Genomic DNA, 22,613 nt, shown 5'->3' on the forward strand with positions numbered 1-22,613 from the left:
AGCTTTTATTTAAAAACAAATTATTGAGATATCTTAGCACGTCTTTTTTTAATTTCAAAATGGCACTTACTTAAAAAACACGTGTCGTATAAAACAGATGAGATGCACACCTGTGTGACTCTCAACAGATATTGAGAAAGAACCATTCAAATGTTACCTGTTTGGTTATGAGGCCTTTTCTCTGCATTCTTCCCATTATCTGCTCCTTTTGATTCCTTGACATCATTATCAGTGTCTACATCTTCAGCAGCTGCTTGTGATTTTGTAACATTTGCTGTATGATCTTGATTCTGTGTTGCATTTTGATCCTGCCGGCCATCAATGTCATCAATAGTCACAGATGCTGATGGTGAAGTTTTCACTGTGCGTGTTTCTGTTTCTTGTTTTACAACTGCAGTTGTGCCAACAACTGTATCATCTTCTGAACATGAATGGAACTTCTGTAGTGATAAGTCAATATGGAATTCATCCTCTGGCGGTTTCTCCTCCAAGCTCTTCTGGCCATGATTCATTTCCTGTGATCTTTGAACAGTCCTCAGTTTTCTCTAAATTCGACAAAATTAAAAATTAACTATTATATAATAAAATATATAAAAAAACATTACATTATAGATATGCTGTAAAACAGGGAACCACTGTTCATATATAATCAACAACTCAAAAAGAAAATTGTACAAATTAACAATGAAGACATTAAAAAAAATAGTTCAAATGGCTCTAAACACTTCGGGACTTAACATCTGAGGTCATCAGTCCCCTAGAATTAGAACTACTTAAACCTAACTAACCTAAGGACATCACACACATCCATGCCCGAGGCAGGATTTGAACCTGCAACCGTAGCAGCAGCACGGTTCCAGACTGAAGCGCCTAGAACCGCTCGGCCACAGCAGTCGGCGAAGACACTGAATCAGTCGATGAGTTTGTATATTTAGGTCAGTTGAAAGTGCAACTGGAAGCACAGCAAAACAAACAAACAGAGGAATAAAAATGGCCTGGGTAGTTTTTGGGGAAACTAAACACAAGTTTTATTTGCTGTGAAATGAATGAAGATAGATAGAGGCAACCGTATCTTGTGTTCTCCTGGCAGCCAGGGAAAGGAGCAGACATAAATAAAGACACACTCTAGTCTTTGTGCTGTTGAGCTTAATAAAACAGTGAGCTTACGGAATCCATGATGTGGACAACACACCTAAACTATTCTCTATAATCATTTTTCATAAATATTATACAAATCTGAGCAGCAACCACAGCAGCAAGTCAGAGGGACAAAGTTATTTAACAATAAATTACTATTAGATATCTCATCTTATCTTCTTCTTCTTCTTCTTCTTCTTCTTCTTCTTCTTCTTCACACACAAACACACACACGCTCTCTATGGTAAACAGAAAATTTCTCAGTGAAATATTTATTATGTGTTGGGGTCACTTACTGTGTATTGAACAATTATAGATTTATTTTCCACAACAACTGCATTTGGTTTACATCAAAATCAGAGTTTGTATTATGAACGGTACTGTTCTGAAACAGATTTGGAAATATGACATGGTATCAGTTTTAGTGGGCTTCCTACACAGATTGTCTCTTAAAGCGGCATTCTCTCTACTGAAAGTGAAGGTAAATTTTAGATGGATAGTATTTACATATAGTTGTGCAATTACTGTTCCCTAAGTAGCCATCCAAGGGCAAAACAAAAACTTCTTGGCCCATCACAGGGATAACAATGAAATGAAATGTTATTTTTGTTATGTTGGTACATGTTACATAATATGTGAAGTGACAACTTGATATGTGGAACAGTTTTGTTTGTTTCATTCAAATTAATACACTGGGATATAGCAGATATAGCACCACACTAAAATTATTTGTTTTGAACAGCATATAAATATAGGAAACTTATCATTTTTCAGAAGTTGAGAATTGTTTAGTTGAATTCATATAAGGAGAGCCATTTAAGGAACATTCCTAAACTTCAACCACAGAGGAAAAGAAAGTCCACAATGTAATATTGGCCAGTCAGCACTGAATAGTGTACAAAATAGATAATCCCATAGGTGTAACAAAAGAAAGAGTATGGTACATTTGACATGAATAACTGACTATTAGAAAGCTTTGTGTAAGACAGATATAAAGTTGATTGAATTATGAGCTACAGAAAATAATAAAATAAATTTGTCAGCAATATTTGCACTGCTTCAAAATTAATCCAATTGATGCTAGTTACTGTGGATGAATCATATCTATCAGTTTTACCTGGAATAAAAGTATCAATTAGAAGCCAGAGAAACCTGAACAAAAAAGGCAACATCCATTTCATCTGCTGCAAACAAACAGCCAGTATTTTCTATGATGTAAATGGGATTCTACTTGTTGATTACCTTGTGAAGGGTAAGAGAATGAATAGTGAATACTGTGCAACTCTTCCAGAGCAAATGGATGAAAAAAATAGATGAAAAGTGGCCCAGACTGAGTGAACTGCTGGAACATCCAACCTGTTCTCCATATTCTGCCTTCTCTGACTTCTCCATCTATGAAAATGTTTTGAGGCCAATGAATTTGCTTAGGTAACTGGAGACAAGTATTCTGTAGTCCTTCCAGAACTTCACTTTAAAAAATGAATCTTTCCATTGAGAAGAATGTAGATGGTGAGTTATAACTGACATTAGCATGTGATGAGAACAGAAAAGATATCAGTCAAAACATACTGCAAGTGAATAACTAAGATGAAAAATATACACAGACTGAGGGGAAAAAATGAAAAAATTGAGAACAAATAAAGAGGAACGTGTGGACATGCTGTAGTAAGTGAGAAAGGTGAAAAAGAGTTATGCTCGTATAAGAGCAGACCATTGGATAGAATCTGTCTATGGTACTCTACAAATAATTTCCAAATCAAGCCAACCTTATTTAAAACTGAGCACTCTAATTAGTACAGAGCTACCTACTCCCTGGAGATGCCATGAGAGCTTAAATAAGCTGCTCTTCTGACCTTTCTGGATCATGAACTCAGGAAATATGATTTTAATGCAACTTGAATACATGACAAAACATTTTCTATAGTTTTCTAACATGTCAGTCATAATCACTTACCATATTCACTTCTCTTAAATTTTAGGAGTCTTTAAGTAAAATGTATATTATCAAACCTTGAGTTGTGTGATTAGCCTTTGCACCTCCCAGAGTTGTTCCTCATTTCTCTTTGATACATAACCAGCATTCATTTGTTGATGAATGTGGTTAAGTAATGACTCCTGCTTTGCAAGTTCAACTGATATTGCAGGCACTGTGTCTGGAAGGCTTGGGCTCCCGGCACTCAGCGGCGGCACGTATCTGCTTGCACACATGTACAGTGTTCACCCACACATTGATAAAGTTATCAAAAAAGCAGGATGTCAAATGAGATATTGTACCTCTTTCACTTGAGTTGTGTCCCATGTTCTAAACTGAGTGGTTTTAACTTACAAACTAGTGTAAAGCTCATATGAAAATGGGTACATTTTCTTAGAATGAATTTCATAAATATTACTAATAATGAAAAGTAAACAATTAGATACAAGGTCCTCATTATCAAATGCCACCAGAAACTCATTTAGTGGGTGTCAGGATTACATTTATGCACTTACATTTTATGTACTTTTTATGAGAACCACATATGCACAGAACATTTGAGACAAAGCTCTCTTTATATTTAAATGTTCACAAATTTATTCATGTTCTACACTATGTCATTTCATCAGAATATGAAGGAAACTGTACTAATCTTGATTTATGAAGTTGTATCAGTTTTTGTGACAGAATTGTCAAAAAAAATTAGGTGTGAACTGATTTTTAGCTGGAGACTAAATAAGAGTGAAAGAGAGAAGAAGTGTTGGACCGGTGTTGCAGTACTGCTGGGATTGGCCCATCTAATCAATTCAAACATTATGTCAAAGCCTGAAATGACTAAATATTCTGCAGAGATCATATATTCTGCTGTTGTAACTGCTTATGTTTCTTTTGAGGTAGCTTTTGATGGGCATGGCAATTTGCTACTACCACAGAAAACAAATGGCTATAAAATTAGGGTAATATGAAAGAAGACCATTTTTTTAAATTTTATATGTATCTGAAAAGAACTGCTATTATTCTGTTTCAACAGTGGCACAGCCACTGATTGCACTCAAACACTTTTATATGTCTTGAGCACAGAATTTATTCACTTATTATGCCTTTCATGTTTCGGCTTTCACCATTTTTAAAGGTTACAAAAAATTGATAAACCGGTATCAGTAAAGGAACATTATGATAATGCCACAAAATATACATCACACATTGACATAAAGCACTCACCAGAAATACATATTAACCCAAATGGATATGGCAATAGGAATACATGATATCTAATCAAACTTCAGTGATGACAAGATAGTGCAAACCGATTTACAGTATAGTGATACCATGAAGTGGAGAAAGCCATTAGGTGGCATTACAGTCATGGCAATTATAAAACATAATTTTTGATGTACAGAAATAATATACAATCAGTGAAAGTACTAAGTTAATTATTTGCACAACTGTGACAATGGTACTAAACAGCACTGTTGGCTCAAGGTTCTCTATGGACCAACAGTAGCTCGACGACCCGGTGAACAGAACTGCGCAGGAGAAAATGAAAAATTCTATCTACAGGAAAGCAAAAAATCCAAAACTACATAGAGACACGCATGAAGATGAACACAACACACAGCAGGCGTGAATGGCTGATGACTGAGCACATGGAAACAGCACAAGTCACAAGGCGAGGTCCACGGTGGTTGAACTCAGTGTTAGAATTGCTCTGTCCAGCTTACTATTGCCCATAGGTAAACACTTCCATCAGCAAGTTCACCCATACAATGTGTCACCTGTGCCCACTATGGCACTTGTCCACACTAGCCTGCTGCGCTACTAATGCCAGCTCATATGCCTTCTTCCATCCATCCATCTGTGTTGTCTGTCTGTTAATCTTGTCTAAATCCATCATCCCTGATTAAAGCCATGTAGGACCAAAAATGGCTAGGCTTGGGCTGTGACGACCTATGCAGAACTGGAGAGAGCACCAGAAGCCCAGAAACTGACCAAACACCAAAGGAGGCAACGTCATCACTGCTGGCTCCATCAGAGGGGTGGAAGGGTGTAAATGCTGAGGCAATAGTTGGCCCACCAGCAGTGACGGATGCAAGGCCACATCCAATGGCAAGGAGGTGGAAGAGGCATGGAGATGTATAATGGCAGTCAGAATCCACAGGCTTCACATCAGTAGTGCAGGAGTAAGCCATGCTGGAGCCTGAGGCAGCAGGCAAATGGAGGATGGTGGTAGGTGCAAAGGGGATGGCAATGGGGAAGTGCACCACTGCAAGTGACAGCTTGATCCTGGAACAGCATCTTGCATGAAGAAGGAAAAGGGGTGGGGGAGTCAAAACGGGAAGTTTCAAGAACCAAGGAATTTTTCACAGGTTAGTTGGTCTAATGACAGAACTAAGAGGCATCTTATAGCAACACAAGGAAAAATTGAAAAATGGGTTTTCTTAAGTCTGTTTAGAACAATACAAAATGAATTCCTGGAATCAATATATGATGTATGCTTCAATTGAATCAGGAGTCAACCATCAAAGACATATTTCCTCACAATCTAACCTGATGAAACCATTACCTGTGCAAATTCATCACAACTGTCCCTAATAATGTGGTATAACATATTGGAGAAAATAATGAGACATTTATTTCCTTTGAACAACCAAAAAGTCACACTGCAGACAACCTGACTGTAGCTATTCTCATTGAGCTAGATAAAATGAAAGTAAGGTAAATGAAACACCTGGAAACTGAAGCTCAGTGTTTTCATTGCAAATGGCCTCAAAAGTAGAGGTGCATAAAATGTTCACTTTATTCAGTTCTATGCAAATCAGTTAAATTTAATTGCTGAACACTGTGTGAGAGGTAATAAGAGAGTGTGGATTTTCAGCAACTTGAAAAGAATTTCTAACTTTTTCTCAGTATTCTAAGTGCACAACTGTTTTTGACACGGCACATTCTTACGTGTCCTCAGTCCATCAGGTAGAATTTCAAATCAAGGAGTGCAACCATTATATACAAATTCCACTAGGAAATAGTTAAGTGCAGAGGAAAAATTATTGGCACTGATTACAGGTCAATAATGAAGGCTAAGTGACAAAGAGTTTCGTGTAAGATGAAGATTTTCTCTCACTGTGACAATCTGTTCAATGAAGTACAGCATACGAATATTGATGCAGTGAAAACTGTTCCATATGTATATCACTTTGCAGCACCTGAGTGTGCACGAGATGTCTGTGAATGCATCATGACTCATATCAGGGATGGAATCTATTGCATGTAAGTCACATTTTTAATTTTAAATTTTACAAGTATTTTCAAAGCTATTAAAAATTCACAATCACAGATTTTCGGCACTATATGGGGGGTGGGGTTACAAATCTATATGAGGCTATGAGAAATTATTTTATACTTTTTAGTTTGATTTAAGAACTTAATATATTAAAAATTCATTTTATTTAAATAATTATTTTGTAATCACACTGTGTATAAAAATTTTTAAAAGACATAATAGAAACAAAAAAACAAACCAATCTTTTTCATTCATATTCTTCATGATTTATTACAATTTCAAGTTCCACACCTTCAAAGCGGGCGAAGTCGCAGTGAGGAGCCAAAATTTGCATCCTGACACAATTCCCAAGAATAGCCCATATTCCCATATACAAGGTAATTCTGAAATTCCTGTTACAAACTTCTAGGGCTTGTAGAGGGGGATGAGAACATAACATTTTGAACAGGAACCCATTTCTGAAAAACACTGTTTCCGTGCTACAACCATTTGAAAACATATTGGTAATGCAACCACTTTTACAAGTAATTTAATAGGTGTGACCCAGTATATCACTTTTTTTTATAATTCCACTCATTAATACCAAAAAAATTGCTCCTGTACTCATTGATGGTCTCTCTTCAACGTAATGCAGTAAGGCACCTTCCACTTCTGGTGTTTGGCGTCTCCTTGGAGCACCACAGACACACCTGCTGATGGTGAAGGTATGCCTTTCCAAGCCATTGCATAATTGTGGTGGAAAGGGTATGCAGTACACTCATACGTTGTGGATAACAATCATGATAAAGGTGATGAGCAGCTCCTCCATTATCGTGAGCTTCGCCATACAGGAGGATCATGTCAGTGTATTTTGCAAATGTGTTTCAACTATGTTGCTCTAACACTCAGAGACACATGAGTGAGGCTCGAAGCAGTCAGAGAGGTAGGATGGATGTCAAATTATATCAGCCAATCTTATGTAAGCACCAGCTACCATGACTACCCTGTTACATACCTACCCTGCAAACATGTTTTCAAACAGCTGTAGCAAGGAAAGGTATGTTTCCAGACATGGTGTCCAATTCAAAATACAGTATTGTCTATTCGGTCCCCTCTACAAGTCCTAGAGGTTTGTAATGGAAATTACTAAACACCCTGTATGCCTAGCAATTGTGAAACATTTCCAGGTTTACTAGTGATATACAAAATTTCACTGTTGCACTGAACTGCGATGGTTGTAACATTACAAAAATAGAGGACTGGTGGGGCAAGTTCAGGGAAGTTTTCCGAGTTTTTGACATTTGGTAAAACCCAGGGACACAGATATTTTATTAAATGCTGTAGCTGTGGTGAACACAACCCCAAACATTATTAAGGAAATTTATTTTTAATTACTGAATAAATTTCTGTCCGACTTATTACTATTCATTGGAAATGTAAAGTACACACCTGTCAAGCTCCATTAGATATCTGTACCATGCATGGAGAGTTGGGGAGGGGAACTGGAAAGGGAATAAGGAGGGGTAGGTAGGAAGGGGGTTGACATTGGCGAGAGCAGAAAGTGTGGGTGAGTAATTGAGTAATACATCGCAAATAACTTCCACTGTTCTGCAATGAGTCTGAACTCATAAACATTATACATGTTCACACTAAAATGGTGCTAACTGGTGCTGTAACTAACTAGGTCCTATACTTACCCACCATCCCAATGATTCCACTACATCAGATTGCATCACATTTACACACACAAATAAATAACAATAATAAATATGAGTTGCTTTTGAATTTTTGATATTTGAGCAATGCTCCACTAATGAGACAAATGTATCACTCTGTGTATAATTACATTTGTTCTCTTTATATCTTTCTATAATGTAATTTTGCTTATGTTTCTTGCTTGCTTGCCTGTTAGCTAGCTAGATTGCTCTTCTATGTTATATGTAAACACTATGTTGACCTGATTATGATTTGTGATTGAAACTGGATATATATTTTAAACAAATTTCCAATGTAGCAGCTTCTGGCAATCTGAATATATCAGTCCTGAATCATCTGAAAGTTGTAGAGCATTAACTACAAAAGTTTCTTGTTAGAATATCTGGGTTGATCCACTAAATGTATGGCCAGTAAAATTGGAAGCTCGAATATCTTTAGGAGCACTATGATTCACTCCTCAAGTATTTTTGAGGTAAATCATAAATCTGTGTACTCGTATTTCAGTCCAAAGGCATTATCTAAAAATCTATTTAAGTTATTTATCAAATGTAATTTCATGAAAAAAAAAACAAAAAAAAAAAACCATTTCATCTCTCCATAACTTACTTGACAATACTGATATCGGGGAAGAGGGTTCGGCAGTGACACAGCAATGTTGTAAGCAGTCGGTGGCTCATTTGCAAAACTGGGCTCAAAGTTATTGCTATGTTTTGAGCATTCATTTTATTGTACTTTTCCTGAAATAGAAATAACAGACAATGCCTAATTTTTGGTGCACTGAAAAACATTTATAAATAGTTTTCACAATAATTAATATTTCATTTTTGGCTGTATGCACCTCACACTAAGACATTTTAGAAAACTTAAAGAAAACTATGCTCTTTTTATAACATTTTGTTTGAACCTTCCTGACAAGTTAAAACTTTTTGTGCAGCATCATGACTTAAAAGGCAGACTGTACAAGCCTGAATCGTCCAAGGTTATATCACACATTGATTTCAAATACATATCTTTCTTTTGTTACTGTAAATTCTGCAATAGGGTGTTTATGAAATGAGATTTTCATTCTGCAGTTTGGTTAATTTGGTATGAAGTTTGCTGCATCAGACACTAAATGCTGGAGCAGGGCTCAAAATGGAATAAATGTTGCATCTGAATGATTGTTCACTTCAAATTTATTTGAAAGACATTCTTATCATTTCATTTTTCTTTAACATCTAATGTGTTGTCTGCTTAAGTGTTGATTTTTTCTGGAGCTAACATCCCATGTTGAGACTTTTTTTACCATTTTGCCTTCAGGTGTTATAGGCAGAAATTAGGTACTGTTTAAAAAATGTGGAGTTCGGCAAGTGTTGATGCCAACAATGCAGCTCACAAGCAGTTCAGTTAGTTTAGTATTTTGCATGTTTTGTGGGTTATATTTGTGATAAATTGCCATGATGTGGAACATGTCAGTAGGTTTACAAATAATGAAATTTCTCTGTGAAAACATGGCTACATGTTGCCCATCCACATAACAGATTTTTGTTTAAGCCCTATCTACAACAAAATTTGAAAAAAATAACCCAACCTCATGCATATTATCTAATCAAAAATTCACGTCTGGAGTAGAAAGAGTAGCCAAACAACTCCTTCCCATGCAAAAGAAAGTTAAATTGTGGATAGTGTAGGCTGCTTTTTATGAATGCTGCTCTTAATTTCAGATTCTTCACAAAATGCTTTATAAGAGAGCAAATGTATTATGAGGCTGTAGTTAGTATGGCTTTTTTTTTTTTTTTTTTTTTTTTTTTTTAAAAAAAACAATTGCGTACAGAAGTCTGTGGATCGACACTAGATATCCGTACAACAGGTTTCTATGGAATGAATACTTTGAGTCTACATGTATAATTGGTTCAAAAATTGCTTCATCAGTGAATGAAATTATGTAAACTAAGTTAATTTTCTAATGTTTTCATCAATTAGACACTGAACAAATATTGCTAAACACAAGAATTTGAGAAGACCTATTCATGTTCACCTAGGAATTTTGAACAATCAGTTTTATGTATTCCTCTCCCCCTCCCCACCCATGCTGTTTGTTATTGGTGATGATATATCTTGCCTTACATCATTGAATGAACTGTGATATTTCTAAGTGATAAATCATCAACCAAAAAAGAATAATACTTTTAAATATTTCATTTATTCTTCATTTTTTGCAGCTCTATTGGGATTCATTATGCTTGCATCACCAGCAAAGAGCATTATTTCTGCTTTGTCAATGTAAGATGGAAGGCCAATTATATATAACAAGAAAAGAAATAGTCCCACAATTGAACCTTGTGAAATGACAGTAATAATTGTCTCCACTCTGAGGAAGATTCATCATGAAAATTGCACTAATTACCTAAAATGACCCTTTGCCTTCTATCAGTTAAATATGAAGTGAACCAACTACTCATTGTATCTCATGTCCTCTGTATGTTTAATTCTTTATTACATGTTTACTTCTTATTAACTAATGGAAAATGTGTTTATGAACTGTGATGACAAGAGGGAGAATTTATTAACATGATTCACATTAGATAAATGAGAATCACAACAGAATAGGTAACAAATCTATCACTGTTGTGGTAATTTGTTACCAACTCCAGTGGACTGTGTATGTCTAATAATAAGACTCTTCCTTGTTCTATTATCTTATTACCACTACACTAGTATAGTCTTGTATCACAGGCTGCTTTCCAACATGTCTTTCTGCACCTGTATCACCCAATCACTTCTGTCACTCTCCCTTGGATTTCTTCTTGTCACTTAAATTACAAATCAGGTCTTCAGTATGTCATGGTTTCATGTCGTAATTGACTTCCTTGGACAAAGTATCAATTTTTGATACCAAAACACTGTGTAGAGCAGTGATCATGATAGTACACTAATCATTTTTCATCTTAAATCACTATGAAAAAAAGAAAAATGGTGTGTGCTTTAAATAGCTCATGGGGAATCCATAATAGGAACTTCAAGACTTCTCTGTCTTTGCCAACATGGTGAAACTGCCAAGCAATGTTTCCCACTATCATGACTGTGTCTTTCACAGTTAGTGATGGTGTATATGCAAATGCTTTTGTTTCAATGTTGTATCATTGGAGTGCCATTTTTTCAAATAATCATTGTACAGTTCATCCAGGTTTCTGTACTTTTAATTATTTCAAGTGAATAGATTTTGGTAAAACAAACTGCTTTGCAATAATGTATTTAGTAATTTGTCCTTCACTCTGAATGAAAAATCAGTCAAGAAGTACTAAATCATAATAAAATGGCTAAAGAAATGCCGAATTGTAATAAAAGTTATTTACAAAAAAGTGGATTACAGATTAAGAATTTCTGTTTTCACAAATAACTGTTGCAATAAAATACTTACATGTATTGTTACATTATCAAGATGTACCATCATCCAGCCCAAAAGATGCAAATTACATTTTGGGAGCTGGCTAATGAGTCCTTGCAGTTCAGCTTCACGAATTGTAACTTCCTTCTCTGCAGCAGCCTCTTCAAATCGAGACAGAAGATCATTTGTCAAAATAGGTTCTGGTAGTTCCCTAAGTAAGAATAACAAATAATTTAAAATGTCTTCATGAATATACTCTCTGGCAGTACTTAACTTACAACACTTCACAGCTGCTGTGAAGTGTAAGTATTCCATCTTATTTGTTATCAGTTTACTTAATATTAATCCAACACATGTATTACAGGTCATCAAATGACAAATATCTTTTAGAATTAATAATGTAAGTTTGGTGAAAATAGTTTGTGTTACATGATTAGTATTTAAGCTGACCATGCTTTTGTGAGTTTTTTTGGCACTATTAATTAACATTTGTGAACTAATTAGAATAAAGAGAGATGATTTAAAAGAATTTATGACACGTAGAGACAGTATGCAAGAGGTGGTAAACAAAAATAATGAGCCTTTTGAAAAATGTAAGGTGTGGTGCATTGCTAACAAGTTATGTATAAACACAAAAATGGAGAAAATTTATTTTAATCTGAAGGTACAGAAAGAAGAGAATCACAGTGTCAGATTATTGAGACTAAAAATACACCAAAGGCTCTCATGGGATGACCATATAAGTTATCTGATAGGCAAACTTGCACATGATATTCCTGCTGTATTAACTAAGATATTCTGTCAGTAAAAGTTTATTGATGCTTTGCTACTATGCATTCTTTCAGTCACAGCTACAATATGGGATTCTGTTATGGTGTAATTCAACAGGCACAAACTGTGTATTCAAATGGTCGTTTTTGGAATAACCATGCTGGGAGGCAGCCCACAGCTAACACAAAGAGTATGAATCAGCATGAAATTTACATAATGAGAGATAATTACTACTTGCACTACTAGAATTAAAAGCATGGATTCTTGTTGAAACTAAATTGGTACTATGAACAGTCTCCCTCGTAGTGTAAGAAAAATAAATACAACATACAAATACTGAAGCCACAAAAAGGAATAATATATTCAGGATAATTTTTCTTACTCTGTCCATGAAGATTTTTAGAATGTCTGAGTTTGCAGCAAACTTGGAGCTCTAATTTTCTGTGGTTGCTGATCATGCAGTCCATCCACTAAATCTTGATGATTAGAACATGTATATTTTAAAATGTCTTGCAGGATGGAAGAAATGACTCTTCTTATGATTGCAGGCAAAAGTCATGCTTATGAATGAATACAACATTTACTACACAACTACACACATTGTTGACGCACAAATGAAAATTATACATCCTTTTTATGTGAGATCTTAAACATAAATACTCTCAAGCGAGACTGAAACAAAAGTTGTTTTAAAAAAAAATTGATTATTCTCTGGACATTGCTCTTCTATTACAAAGATAATTTTAAAAGCCTATCTTTGCCGCACTCTGCAGCAATGTACAATTTTTTTTTTTTTCACGATAAAGGATGACAGCCAAAACAGTTGCAGGATAAAAATTTATTAAAATTCTTGACTGAGGTTTCGGTATATATAAATATACCTTCATCAGAAGTAAAAAACCTGAACTACAAATTTCTTATTACTAATGAGGAAAAGGAATCATTCATACAAATTAATAATGAGAAAAAATGAAAAGGTATGATGTTGGGATCTAGTTGTTTAGGTATTACACAGACTCTACTGATGGAGAGTGTTAAATGTATCCCAACAGACATCAAGGTGTTCTAAAGCTATTAACATCCACAAAACCATGCATCTCTGCCAAAGCCAAAGCATAAATGAAATTCCTGGCGCAGATGACAGGAGAGAGAGCTTTCTGTGCAATGCATCATAATCAATATTAAATTTTTCATGTGTAAGTTTGGTTTTAGCTCAGTTGAAATTATATCTTTAAGGGATTGAGAATGTTTGACATTGGGATGTATCCTGATAAAAACAATAAATCAAAGGTCAAAAGCAGTCGTCTTTCACTAATCAAAAAAGAAACCTATCAGATATTCCTGTAGAAAAGGAATTTGTATCATACACATTTTTGAATCCTTCCTAGATGGAAGAACACACTCAGTGTAAATTTAACAATATTAGAACACGAAACAGTTTGCAATATTATATAAACAGAGCCAGAAACGTGTGAACAGTCAAATATAATCAATTTATAGAACTGAGACAACAAGCATGGCATAAATGGTCATGCAACAAAAATCAAATGATGATAAAATGTCTCAAGGATGTCAGGGAAATGGTTACAAAACATAGAAGAAAAATTCACAGATAAAATGAAGATGCAAAATTACAAGAAGCAGAAGCATAATTGAATGAAAATAATTGAAGATATTTCTACCGAACATTCAAAAAGAAATTGATTAAACACACCTCACCCACACAGCAATTCAAATTGCCCTTAATAATAGTAAAAATTGTGAAATCCAATCTCAATACTTTTCTAAATTACTTAACTGTGAAAAAGCACAAAATTGTCAAAGAGATTCAATTTCTTTTCTTTCCAACAGAAGCCTGAGTCATAACCACTATACATACAGGAATTAAACTAGATAACCCAATCTCTGAAAAGTAATGAAGCTCATGGGACACACACAAAGAATAGACCAATACAGGCTAACTTGTGAGATTCAAACATTCTTGAAAAATTCGGTTACTAAACTGAACTGATACAAACAAACACAAAAAGACCTTATGAATTTGGACCACCAAATTTACAGGATCTAGAAGGAATTAGAAAAATTACACTAACACACAGTTACAAGGAAGAAGAGGGAAGGACAAAACTAGCAGGTATGAACAGAACAATGGAAACACTGTCACTTGTTGTGCATGAAAGAATAATGAGATAAAAGGAAGGCCAACAAGTGTTAATTCTGCATGATCCTAAGCAAGCTATTCAAGAATGATGAAGAAGAATAAGAATACAAACAGAAGCATCAACTCATATCTGGAACTGGTACAGTGCAAATAAAAGGGAGCTCATGCCTGTTAACTGATGTGCCAGCCCCATTCATGAAAAAAAATCGATGATAAGCAGCTCAAAAGAATCCAAAGTACAATATCCAGAGCACAGGTATCACATGGTTATGCCAGCTGGAAATAGAGGCCATCCCTGTCATAATTGATTCCCTGGAATTAATCATGATGGTGTCAATATAGCAACATACAGGAAACAGTATTTCTTGAACAACTCATATCATCTCAAAAATAAAATTGTTTCAATGATTCCTAAGGAAACTGGGAGCAATCTGCAATAGACCTCAAATCCAATGACTTAAATCATATGTTGTAAAAATATTGATGGGAATAATGTGTTTGTTACAAGATATTAATTTCAAATTAATTAATAATGAAGTTATCCTGACAGTCATGGCCTATTGTTAGAATTGTCCAAGCATCTGACTGGAGTGATTTGCAAAAGCTATGGCTAATCCAGCTGATGTTGGCTAGACCAGGATCAATGCTCAGGTCTCATAAAGGAAAAAAAGGTTTTTTCAAAATCTAACCATTTTCTGTAAGTTAATGTAATAACAATGCAGTGAAATAAATCCAAAGCATTCCCAGATAGGTAGATAAGATAGATAGATAGATAGATAATGAGGAGTTTACAAAGAGAAAACCATACAATCTGGGCTTGAGAACGTATAATTTGTCACTTGTTGTTCCAGTTCTTGAAGAAGCCTACTGACATTGTATTCTGCAGAGTTCTCATGAAGATTATCCATCTTGTGTTCACTGAATGGATATAGTTGCCTTTTTTATCCCCTATTGCAAGTCTGTGGTAGAGACCATTGCTTCTTCTGAGGAACTTGAGATGGGTTTCAATATTATTTGGGCGATGATCTGCAAATTTGGAGTGTGTACTACCACTTTTCAAAGCTCTAAGGTGCTTAGAATATATCATTTTAAGGTTTCTGCATCTTTGGTCCATGTAGACAGATTAAGACAAACTAAAAGTTAACTATGAGATGCCATCATTGTCAAACTTGCCTGGGGGGGGGGGGGGGGGGGGGGGCGGGGGTGTTGCCAAACTGAAATGTTTCTGTGCTGTGTTGTTTGTGGCATACCTACTAATATTAATATATTTGGTTCTTGTTTCTTCAGTGTGTCCCCAGCCTAAGGACATTTTTGTTCATGCTTGTTGCTATTGTCCACAGAAGCAAAATCTGTTGCAGGAAACTGTGGGTAAGGATCTTTTTAACAACATTTACATTAAAAATAAGTTTGCTTTATGTAGCAAGTAGTAGTTTATTTTAGCTTCAAACTTCAATGTAACTGTCAAGCTGGCAAAGAGGAAAGACTTGTAATTTTTGAAATGTTCCATGACTTATCATGCAAAAACAAACAATACCTTCATCTTCAATGGCTCATTGAACATCACTCAGCCGCACAATGACATGCTCATGATTTCGACAAAGAATGACTGGCAAAGAGCCAAAGAAGTATCTCTTACAAGTACTCTGTGCTGACTGGAAGTATTCAGAGCAACATAAGTAGAGACACTTTTATGAATATGCATGCTGTCACATGTCCACAGATCAACATCTCAAGGAGAAGCACCTTTGGATATAAGTGGCTTCAAATTCTGAAATGCATACTATTTACAGTGAATATGCAGTTTTATCAGAGAACAAACAGAACAGTTACATGTTACAATAATTAATAATTTTTTCCAAAAACAGTATCCTAGTGACATAGTGAGATACAAATATTGTTTTAAAATGTTAGTAAAATTTTTCTTTTCATTTTTTTGCAAAGAATATTAAGCCACCTTTGAATTTAAATCTGCTAAATCAGAGTTAGCAATGCATAAGCCAAGGAGAATTAGATTTTATTCATCTATGAAAATGAGCAGCAAAAAATGTATACAGAAAGGTGATACAGCCTGCTTGGTGTTTGACTAAAAGCAGAACTTGCCACCCTCCCCTATTCCTGTGGGTAAATGTATTTTGCATTCATAATCTCCAGGATGACCGCTGTCAAATCTATAAGAGGCACTGAAGTGAAAATGAGATAGATGAAAAAACAGGAAGTAAACTGTTCATTGTTTCAAAAGTAATCACTATAACTGTTAATAAGTTTATCCCACTGAGAGGCAAGATGGTTAGTGCCTTCAGGGAAAATGTTTGGGTTTGCCTACAGCACCACGATTTTACCCAGGCATGCACCTCATTTGAAGTAAATCGACTGTCAAGAATGTCTACCTTCAGGACTCCAAAAATGCAGAAATCACATGAGGATGGGTGGTGGTGGGTGGGCAATGTGGAGGGTGGGAGGGGGAATCTGGATGTAGGGAGAATATGTAAGGTACCCCCTGCAAAACTTCTGCAGCATAAGCAAAACAATCTCGCCAACATGAGAGGAGACCAACACATCATTTCAACTACACTGCAAAAGTTTTGCTTGTAAGTCTTTATACATCCTACTTACACTCCCAATCTCTACCCATGCAATTTACATATTTTTGGGAGTCCTGAAGAAAGGCATTTGCATTGGATGAAGAGGTGAAGGCCTGGGTACAATCATGACTCTGCAGGCAACTGTAAACCTTTGTCCTTGAAGGCACAGTGGAATAAATCTATTAATAGCTATGGTAATTACTTTGGAAATAATAAACAGTTTATTTTTTCCATCTGTCTTATTTCCATTTGACTGCACCTTGTTCATTTACCAAGAAGGGGTTCCAAGGAAGGAAAAAATGAACTATGTTCTTTTCTTTTGGATTATATACACAGTAATATTAGTGAAAACCATTAAAAAGTTGCACCTCTATTCTGATGTACGTCCAGTGCAAAACAAAAATCATTCATTCATAAGAAAGAGTATGGTACTTGCAGAAAATAAGAGATTTTGTAAAAAATTAAATAAGAGATTTTCTACTTTTATCCATCCTTTCCCTTGTGATGCCATTTGTGTCTTGCTTGCGACAGGGACTTACTTTTTAAAAGAACACTACAAAATGTAACAGGATTCATACACCAACATTGTGCAATCACTGTGATCACAAAACAGAAAATTCTTGTTAAAATGGTAAATTCAAGAGACATTCCTGACTTCAACAAATGTGCCCAGAACTGTAAAAGAAAACTGCACTTAGTGATGAATCTTATGGATGAAGTGTCCTGAGGAAAGAAAAGATTTCTTTTTCTCTAGTTTTATACCTGGGGTTTGAGTACTCAGCTTCCCATCCTGGACAGTAACAACCCACCCATTCATTGGAAGCATTGTGGAGAAAATCTTCAGCTTATTACAACTTGGACAAAAGAAAAAAAGAAATATTTTCAAAGGTATACTGCAAGCTTATCCCAAAAGATGAGTTCTCATAAAAAATTTAAAAAATGGAAAATTTAAGAAACATTTATTTATTGGCTTGGAAGACAGTAATATACTAATGTATTTATTTATTTGGAGTTAATGTTATTTCATGGTTTACAGGCAGATTTCTTTTTAAAATATAAACTAATGTAAATATTATTCAGTATTATCATGATTATTTCTTTAAAATCATGTATGAATATTTTCTTCGCCCAATAAAAATTTCAAACTTTTTGTTAAATTCTTTTCTGATTATCTTATTTAATGTTGAAGAGAATCCTAACACAATGATTACCATCTCACAATATATCACAAAATGAAAATATGTAAAGTAAGTCAACTTAAGTTCATAACATTTCTCTCTTTGGACCTGTCAACACTTACTATCCCTTCACATCACCATTTCTTCTTCACATCACCTGCTCCACCAAACACAACCCCTGACCTCAATTGGGCCATTCTGCTGTGACAATGTAACTGTCCATCAATGGGCTCTGAAGAAGAATGGAATTTTATAAACTGATCTGTGATGTTCTCATCATTAAGTTCTTATTTATAGGCTTCTATGCCCTTACCATATGGTGACAGGTTATCTTAACCCATTCTATTACTTGTGTACCACCAAGGGTTTGCAGTATTGTAATACTACACAAAAAATTGGTTTGTCTATCATCACCATATGAACTTTACTTTGGCTCAAAAAAGAGTGAAACACACAACAATAAAGCAAATTGATAACCAACTCACATTGTTATTTACAATGAAAATCTTGAAAAATATTCTCTTTTCATTTACTGGGAACTTCAAAAAGTAAGTTACTCATTATTATGGCAGGCTAAGTAACTTTTATTCAGTGCAACATAGTAACAATGTCTATATAAATAATAGTCACATGATTCTACCAATTGTTCAATTTTTCAACAATATAAATCCACTCCATGGTCACAGAGCCAGTCAAGAACTGCTACATGAATATCCCTATCACTGGAAAAATCTGCGATAGCTGCGTAACAGTTCTTCAACTGCCTTAAAATTATTGTCTGTGGTCATTGTTGATGGCCTTCCTTCCTGATCAGCAACACCCCTGTCTTTGCATTCTTGGTCAAATTGTTGTCACCATTTCACCATGGCTGGATGCAACATTGCATTTGGTCTATATACCACCAGAATTTCATAGTTAATCTGTGTGCTATTTAGAAATTTAGACATTTTGCTCCATGTGCTTCAACTTTAGAATATGTTTCCAGTTACTGTGTCATTTCACTCACACACTGTGATGCACCCTTTATCCATAATGCAGCAGAACTATCTCTGCAGCAAACCCAGAACACATACTCACTTCTGACATGTGCTGCTCTTGTTCCACAATGATCTTACTATGGGATGATATGCATAACTTAATTTTGAAGACCCCTCATAGCAATACGCAGTCATTTGCAGAAGCATGAGCTGAACATGAACTACACTGATAAAAATGTGGTGCACAAATTGTGAAACCATCCCTCGCTATTAAAGAGAGTGAGAAATGATGCTAGTTAACTATCTACTTAGGTCTCTCCCCCAAGGAAATGCACTAACTAAACTATGTGTAACAGAATTGATACACACTAATTTTCGGCCCAACAATGGATCAACAGTTGCAGGTAATCACATAGTGTCCTGGATTATGCACAGTGGTGACTAGCTGTGAAATGAATGTCAAAGATTGCGATCCATACTGTCAGTGTTGCCCATAAATTTCACCATCATTGGAGAATGGATGTGCTGGCTGTGGGAGGTGCCTATGGCTCACTATATATGCCTTTGTGCATACCACTGCTGCATCGTCCACAAGTCTGCTGTGCAACATTTCTGTTTGGAGCATCCTGACTGAAGGATATCCCAGCTATGTGCGGAACTCAAAGTGTGTCTTCCAAGTGGAAAACACAAAATGACTCTGCTGGAATTAGAGGCAGGAGTAGCTCTACTAAAGAACAGAATCCGTGCAGAGTCCGTATGTTGTGCAAACATTTCCCATGTCTCAAGCAGCAATAGACAATCAGAAAGTACCATTTTTGTTCCACCAATGACAAAATTAAGCAGACACTGTTGCACTCCCACCAACATAGAAAAAAAGTGGCCCTACCAATCAAGTGTACTGAAACTCCTCTTCCAGAAACCTGCATCTAAAAATGTTACGTCAAAATACTCCAGCCAAGCCAGATGTCTTATATTTGGTATTTTTTGCACACTGTTTTCTAGTGTGGTAACACAAAAAGAGAAAAGGAAAGAAAAAAGGGAAAAATGTTAGGCTAGATGCCAAACATGCAGTCGAAGTGCGTGACCATCATTTCCAGGGACTCGCCATGTCTTTAGAAATATTTTGAGAGCGGTATCTCCCCTACAAAGTTTTCTCTTAGGAACGACTCAGAAAATTGGCCATGTTATTTACCATATCCTTTTTCTGCCATGGAAATGTTTCAAAGATGTTCTTTGCAGAAAAATGTTGAAGAGTGTGCCTGGCCAATAATGGCTCCCCAGAAAACATACAGCACACAAAGAATAGCTCTCTCCAACACCTGTGTCCCCTACCTGCTGAGTCTAGCACCAGAGACCGATGCTTTCCCTGTTTGCTAAACCTTCAGGGGTTGTAATGGTTCTACTATGGAACTGTCCTTGTTGCTCTGCAGCTGGCACAGCATGGAGGAATCATCTTAGCCCACACACAGTGTTGTTGTTGTGGTCTTCAGTCCTGAGACTGGTTTGATGCAGCTCTCCATGCTACTCTATCCTGTGCAAGCTTCTTCATCTCCCAGTACTTACTGCAACCTACATCCTTCTGAATCCGCTTAGTGTATTCATCTCTTGGTCTCCCTCTACGATTTTTACCCTCCACACTGCCCTCCAATGCTAAATTTGTGATCCCTTGATGCCTCAAAACATGTCCTACCAACCGATCCCTTCTTCTAGTCAAGTTGTGCCACAAACTTCTCTTCTCCCCAATCCTATTCAATACCTCCTCATTAGTTACGTGATCTACCCACCTTATCTTCAGCATTCTTCTGTAGCACCACATATCGAAAGCTTCTATTCTCTTCTTGTCCATACTAGTTATCGTCCATGTTTCACTTCCATACATGGCTACACTCCATACAAATACTTTCAGAAAAGACTTCCTGACACTTAAATCTATACTCGATGTTAACAAATTTCTCTTCTTCAGAAACGATTTCCTTGCCATTGCCAGTATACATTTTATATCCTCTCTACTTCGACCATCATCAGTTATTTTGCTCCCCAAATAGCAAAACTCCTTTACTACTTTAAGTGTCTCATTTCCTAATCTAATTCCCTCAGCATCACCTGACTTAATTCGACTACATTCCATTATCCTCGTTTTGCTTTTGTTGATGTTCATCTTATATCCTCCTTTCAAGACACTGTCCATTCCGTTCAACTGCTCTTCCAAGTCCTTTGCTGTCTCTGACAGAATTACAATGTCATCGGCGAACCTCAAAGTTTTTACTTCTTCTCCATGAATTTTAATACCTACTCCAAATTTTTCTTTTGTTTCCTTTATTTCTTGCTCAATATGCAGATTGAATAACATCGGGGAGAGGCTACAACCCTGTCTCACTCCTTTCCCAACCACTGCATCCCTTTCATGCCCCTCGACTCTTATAACAGCCCACACACAGTACATGCAGTGAAATATCTACAAGTGTTGAGGTGGAAAAAAAGGAAGAAATCACCTATGCAATCTTTGTTATTACATTGTAATTGAAAATAAATATGCTTTTCCACAGTCTTCATGATTTCAATTGGATTTAATTTGAAATGTAATTGATTTTCATATCAAACTGATGCTAATTTGCATATAAAATGTCACTAGTGTGACAAAAAAATGAAAAAGGTAATGTAGAAAATATTGTTAAGGCAGTAAAGATAAAAACTCTAAGACTGTGATTAACAGCAAGCTTACCTGAAAAATTGTTTGAGAAGGCTTGTAACAACTGGAGGCTCATAGTCAGACAGTTGGACACATTCTCCTTGATTATATAATCTCCTAAGATACTGTACTTTGGACTTAATTCCAGAGAGCTTGTATATAGAGTCCATGGTAAGACCTAAGAAATGAACCCAATTTAATAACACTAGTGAAAGAATCTACACAAAATAATCCTGCACACCAAATATAATATAAAAATGTTAATATATATCAAAAACACATTTATACATGTAAAAAAAGGACTAATGACAAACCATTTTCTTGTACGTAATCAATGCATTCTCGGATCACCAATGGAATATATGCTCCATCATGACAATGACTTCTTTCTGTAGCCACGTGTAGTGGGACACCAAAGACAGGTTGCTCCTCTGTAAAATTGTGACTTTTTTAAAATTTATTTGTCCTTTCAGTAAAAGTCAAAATTTATAGAACATAACTATGAAAATGTTAAAAAGGACACTTAAATCTTTTTTTATATATTTTTGGTTACATTGTTCAGTAGGGTGGTACTTCATTGTAGTGTTAATCCCAAGTTCTCCAGAAACTCTTATTATCAAGTTACAAGGTGATTCATGAATAAGCATCTTTGGAAATCATTCACAGCAGGATAAAAAATAGTTGCCACATAATTTCATTGATGGCCTAACAAGCATTATGGAAATTATGAATGTGCTTGAACATGAGGCTGGATCTGCCTGCTACACGGCTTATGCACAAAAGTGCACAAAAAGTGTGTTGACTGAG

General features: G+C 35.7%; 1 protein-coding gene across 1 annotated transcript in view; it reads right to left on the reverse strand.

Moving 5' to 3' along the window:
* The window catches only part of LOC124612888 (ralA-binding protein 1), a 123,859-nt gene that overhangs the window by 32,242 nt on the left and 69,004 nt on the right, over positions 1-22,613 (reverse strand). Inside the window, exons 5-10 of the mRNA XM_047141344.1 lie at positions 22,121-22,237; positions 21,840-21,984; positions 11,482-11,659; positions 8,688-8,818; positions 3,148-3,331; positions 158-545 (exon numbers count right to left, since the gene is read on the reverse strand). Of these exons, the coding sequence (XP_046997300.1) occupies positions 158-545; positions 3,148-3,331; positions 8,688-8,818; positions 11,482-11,659; positions 21,840-21,984; positions 22,121-22,237 (1,143 nt within the window). The remainder of the gene's footprint in view (positions 1-157; positions 546-3,147; positions 3,332-8,687; positions 8,819-11,481; positions 11,660-21,839; positions 21,985-22,120; positions 22,238-22,613) is intronic.

Source organism: Schistocerca americana, chromosome 1, assembly GCF_021461395.2.
Source record: "Schistocerca americana isolate TAMUIC-IGC-003095 chromosome 1, iqSchAmer2.1, whole genome shotgun sequence".
NCBI lineage: Eukaryota > Metazoa > Arthropoda > Insecta > Orthoptera > Acrididae > Schistocerca > Schistocerca americana.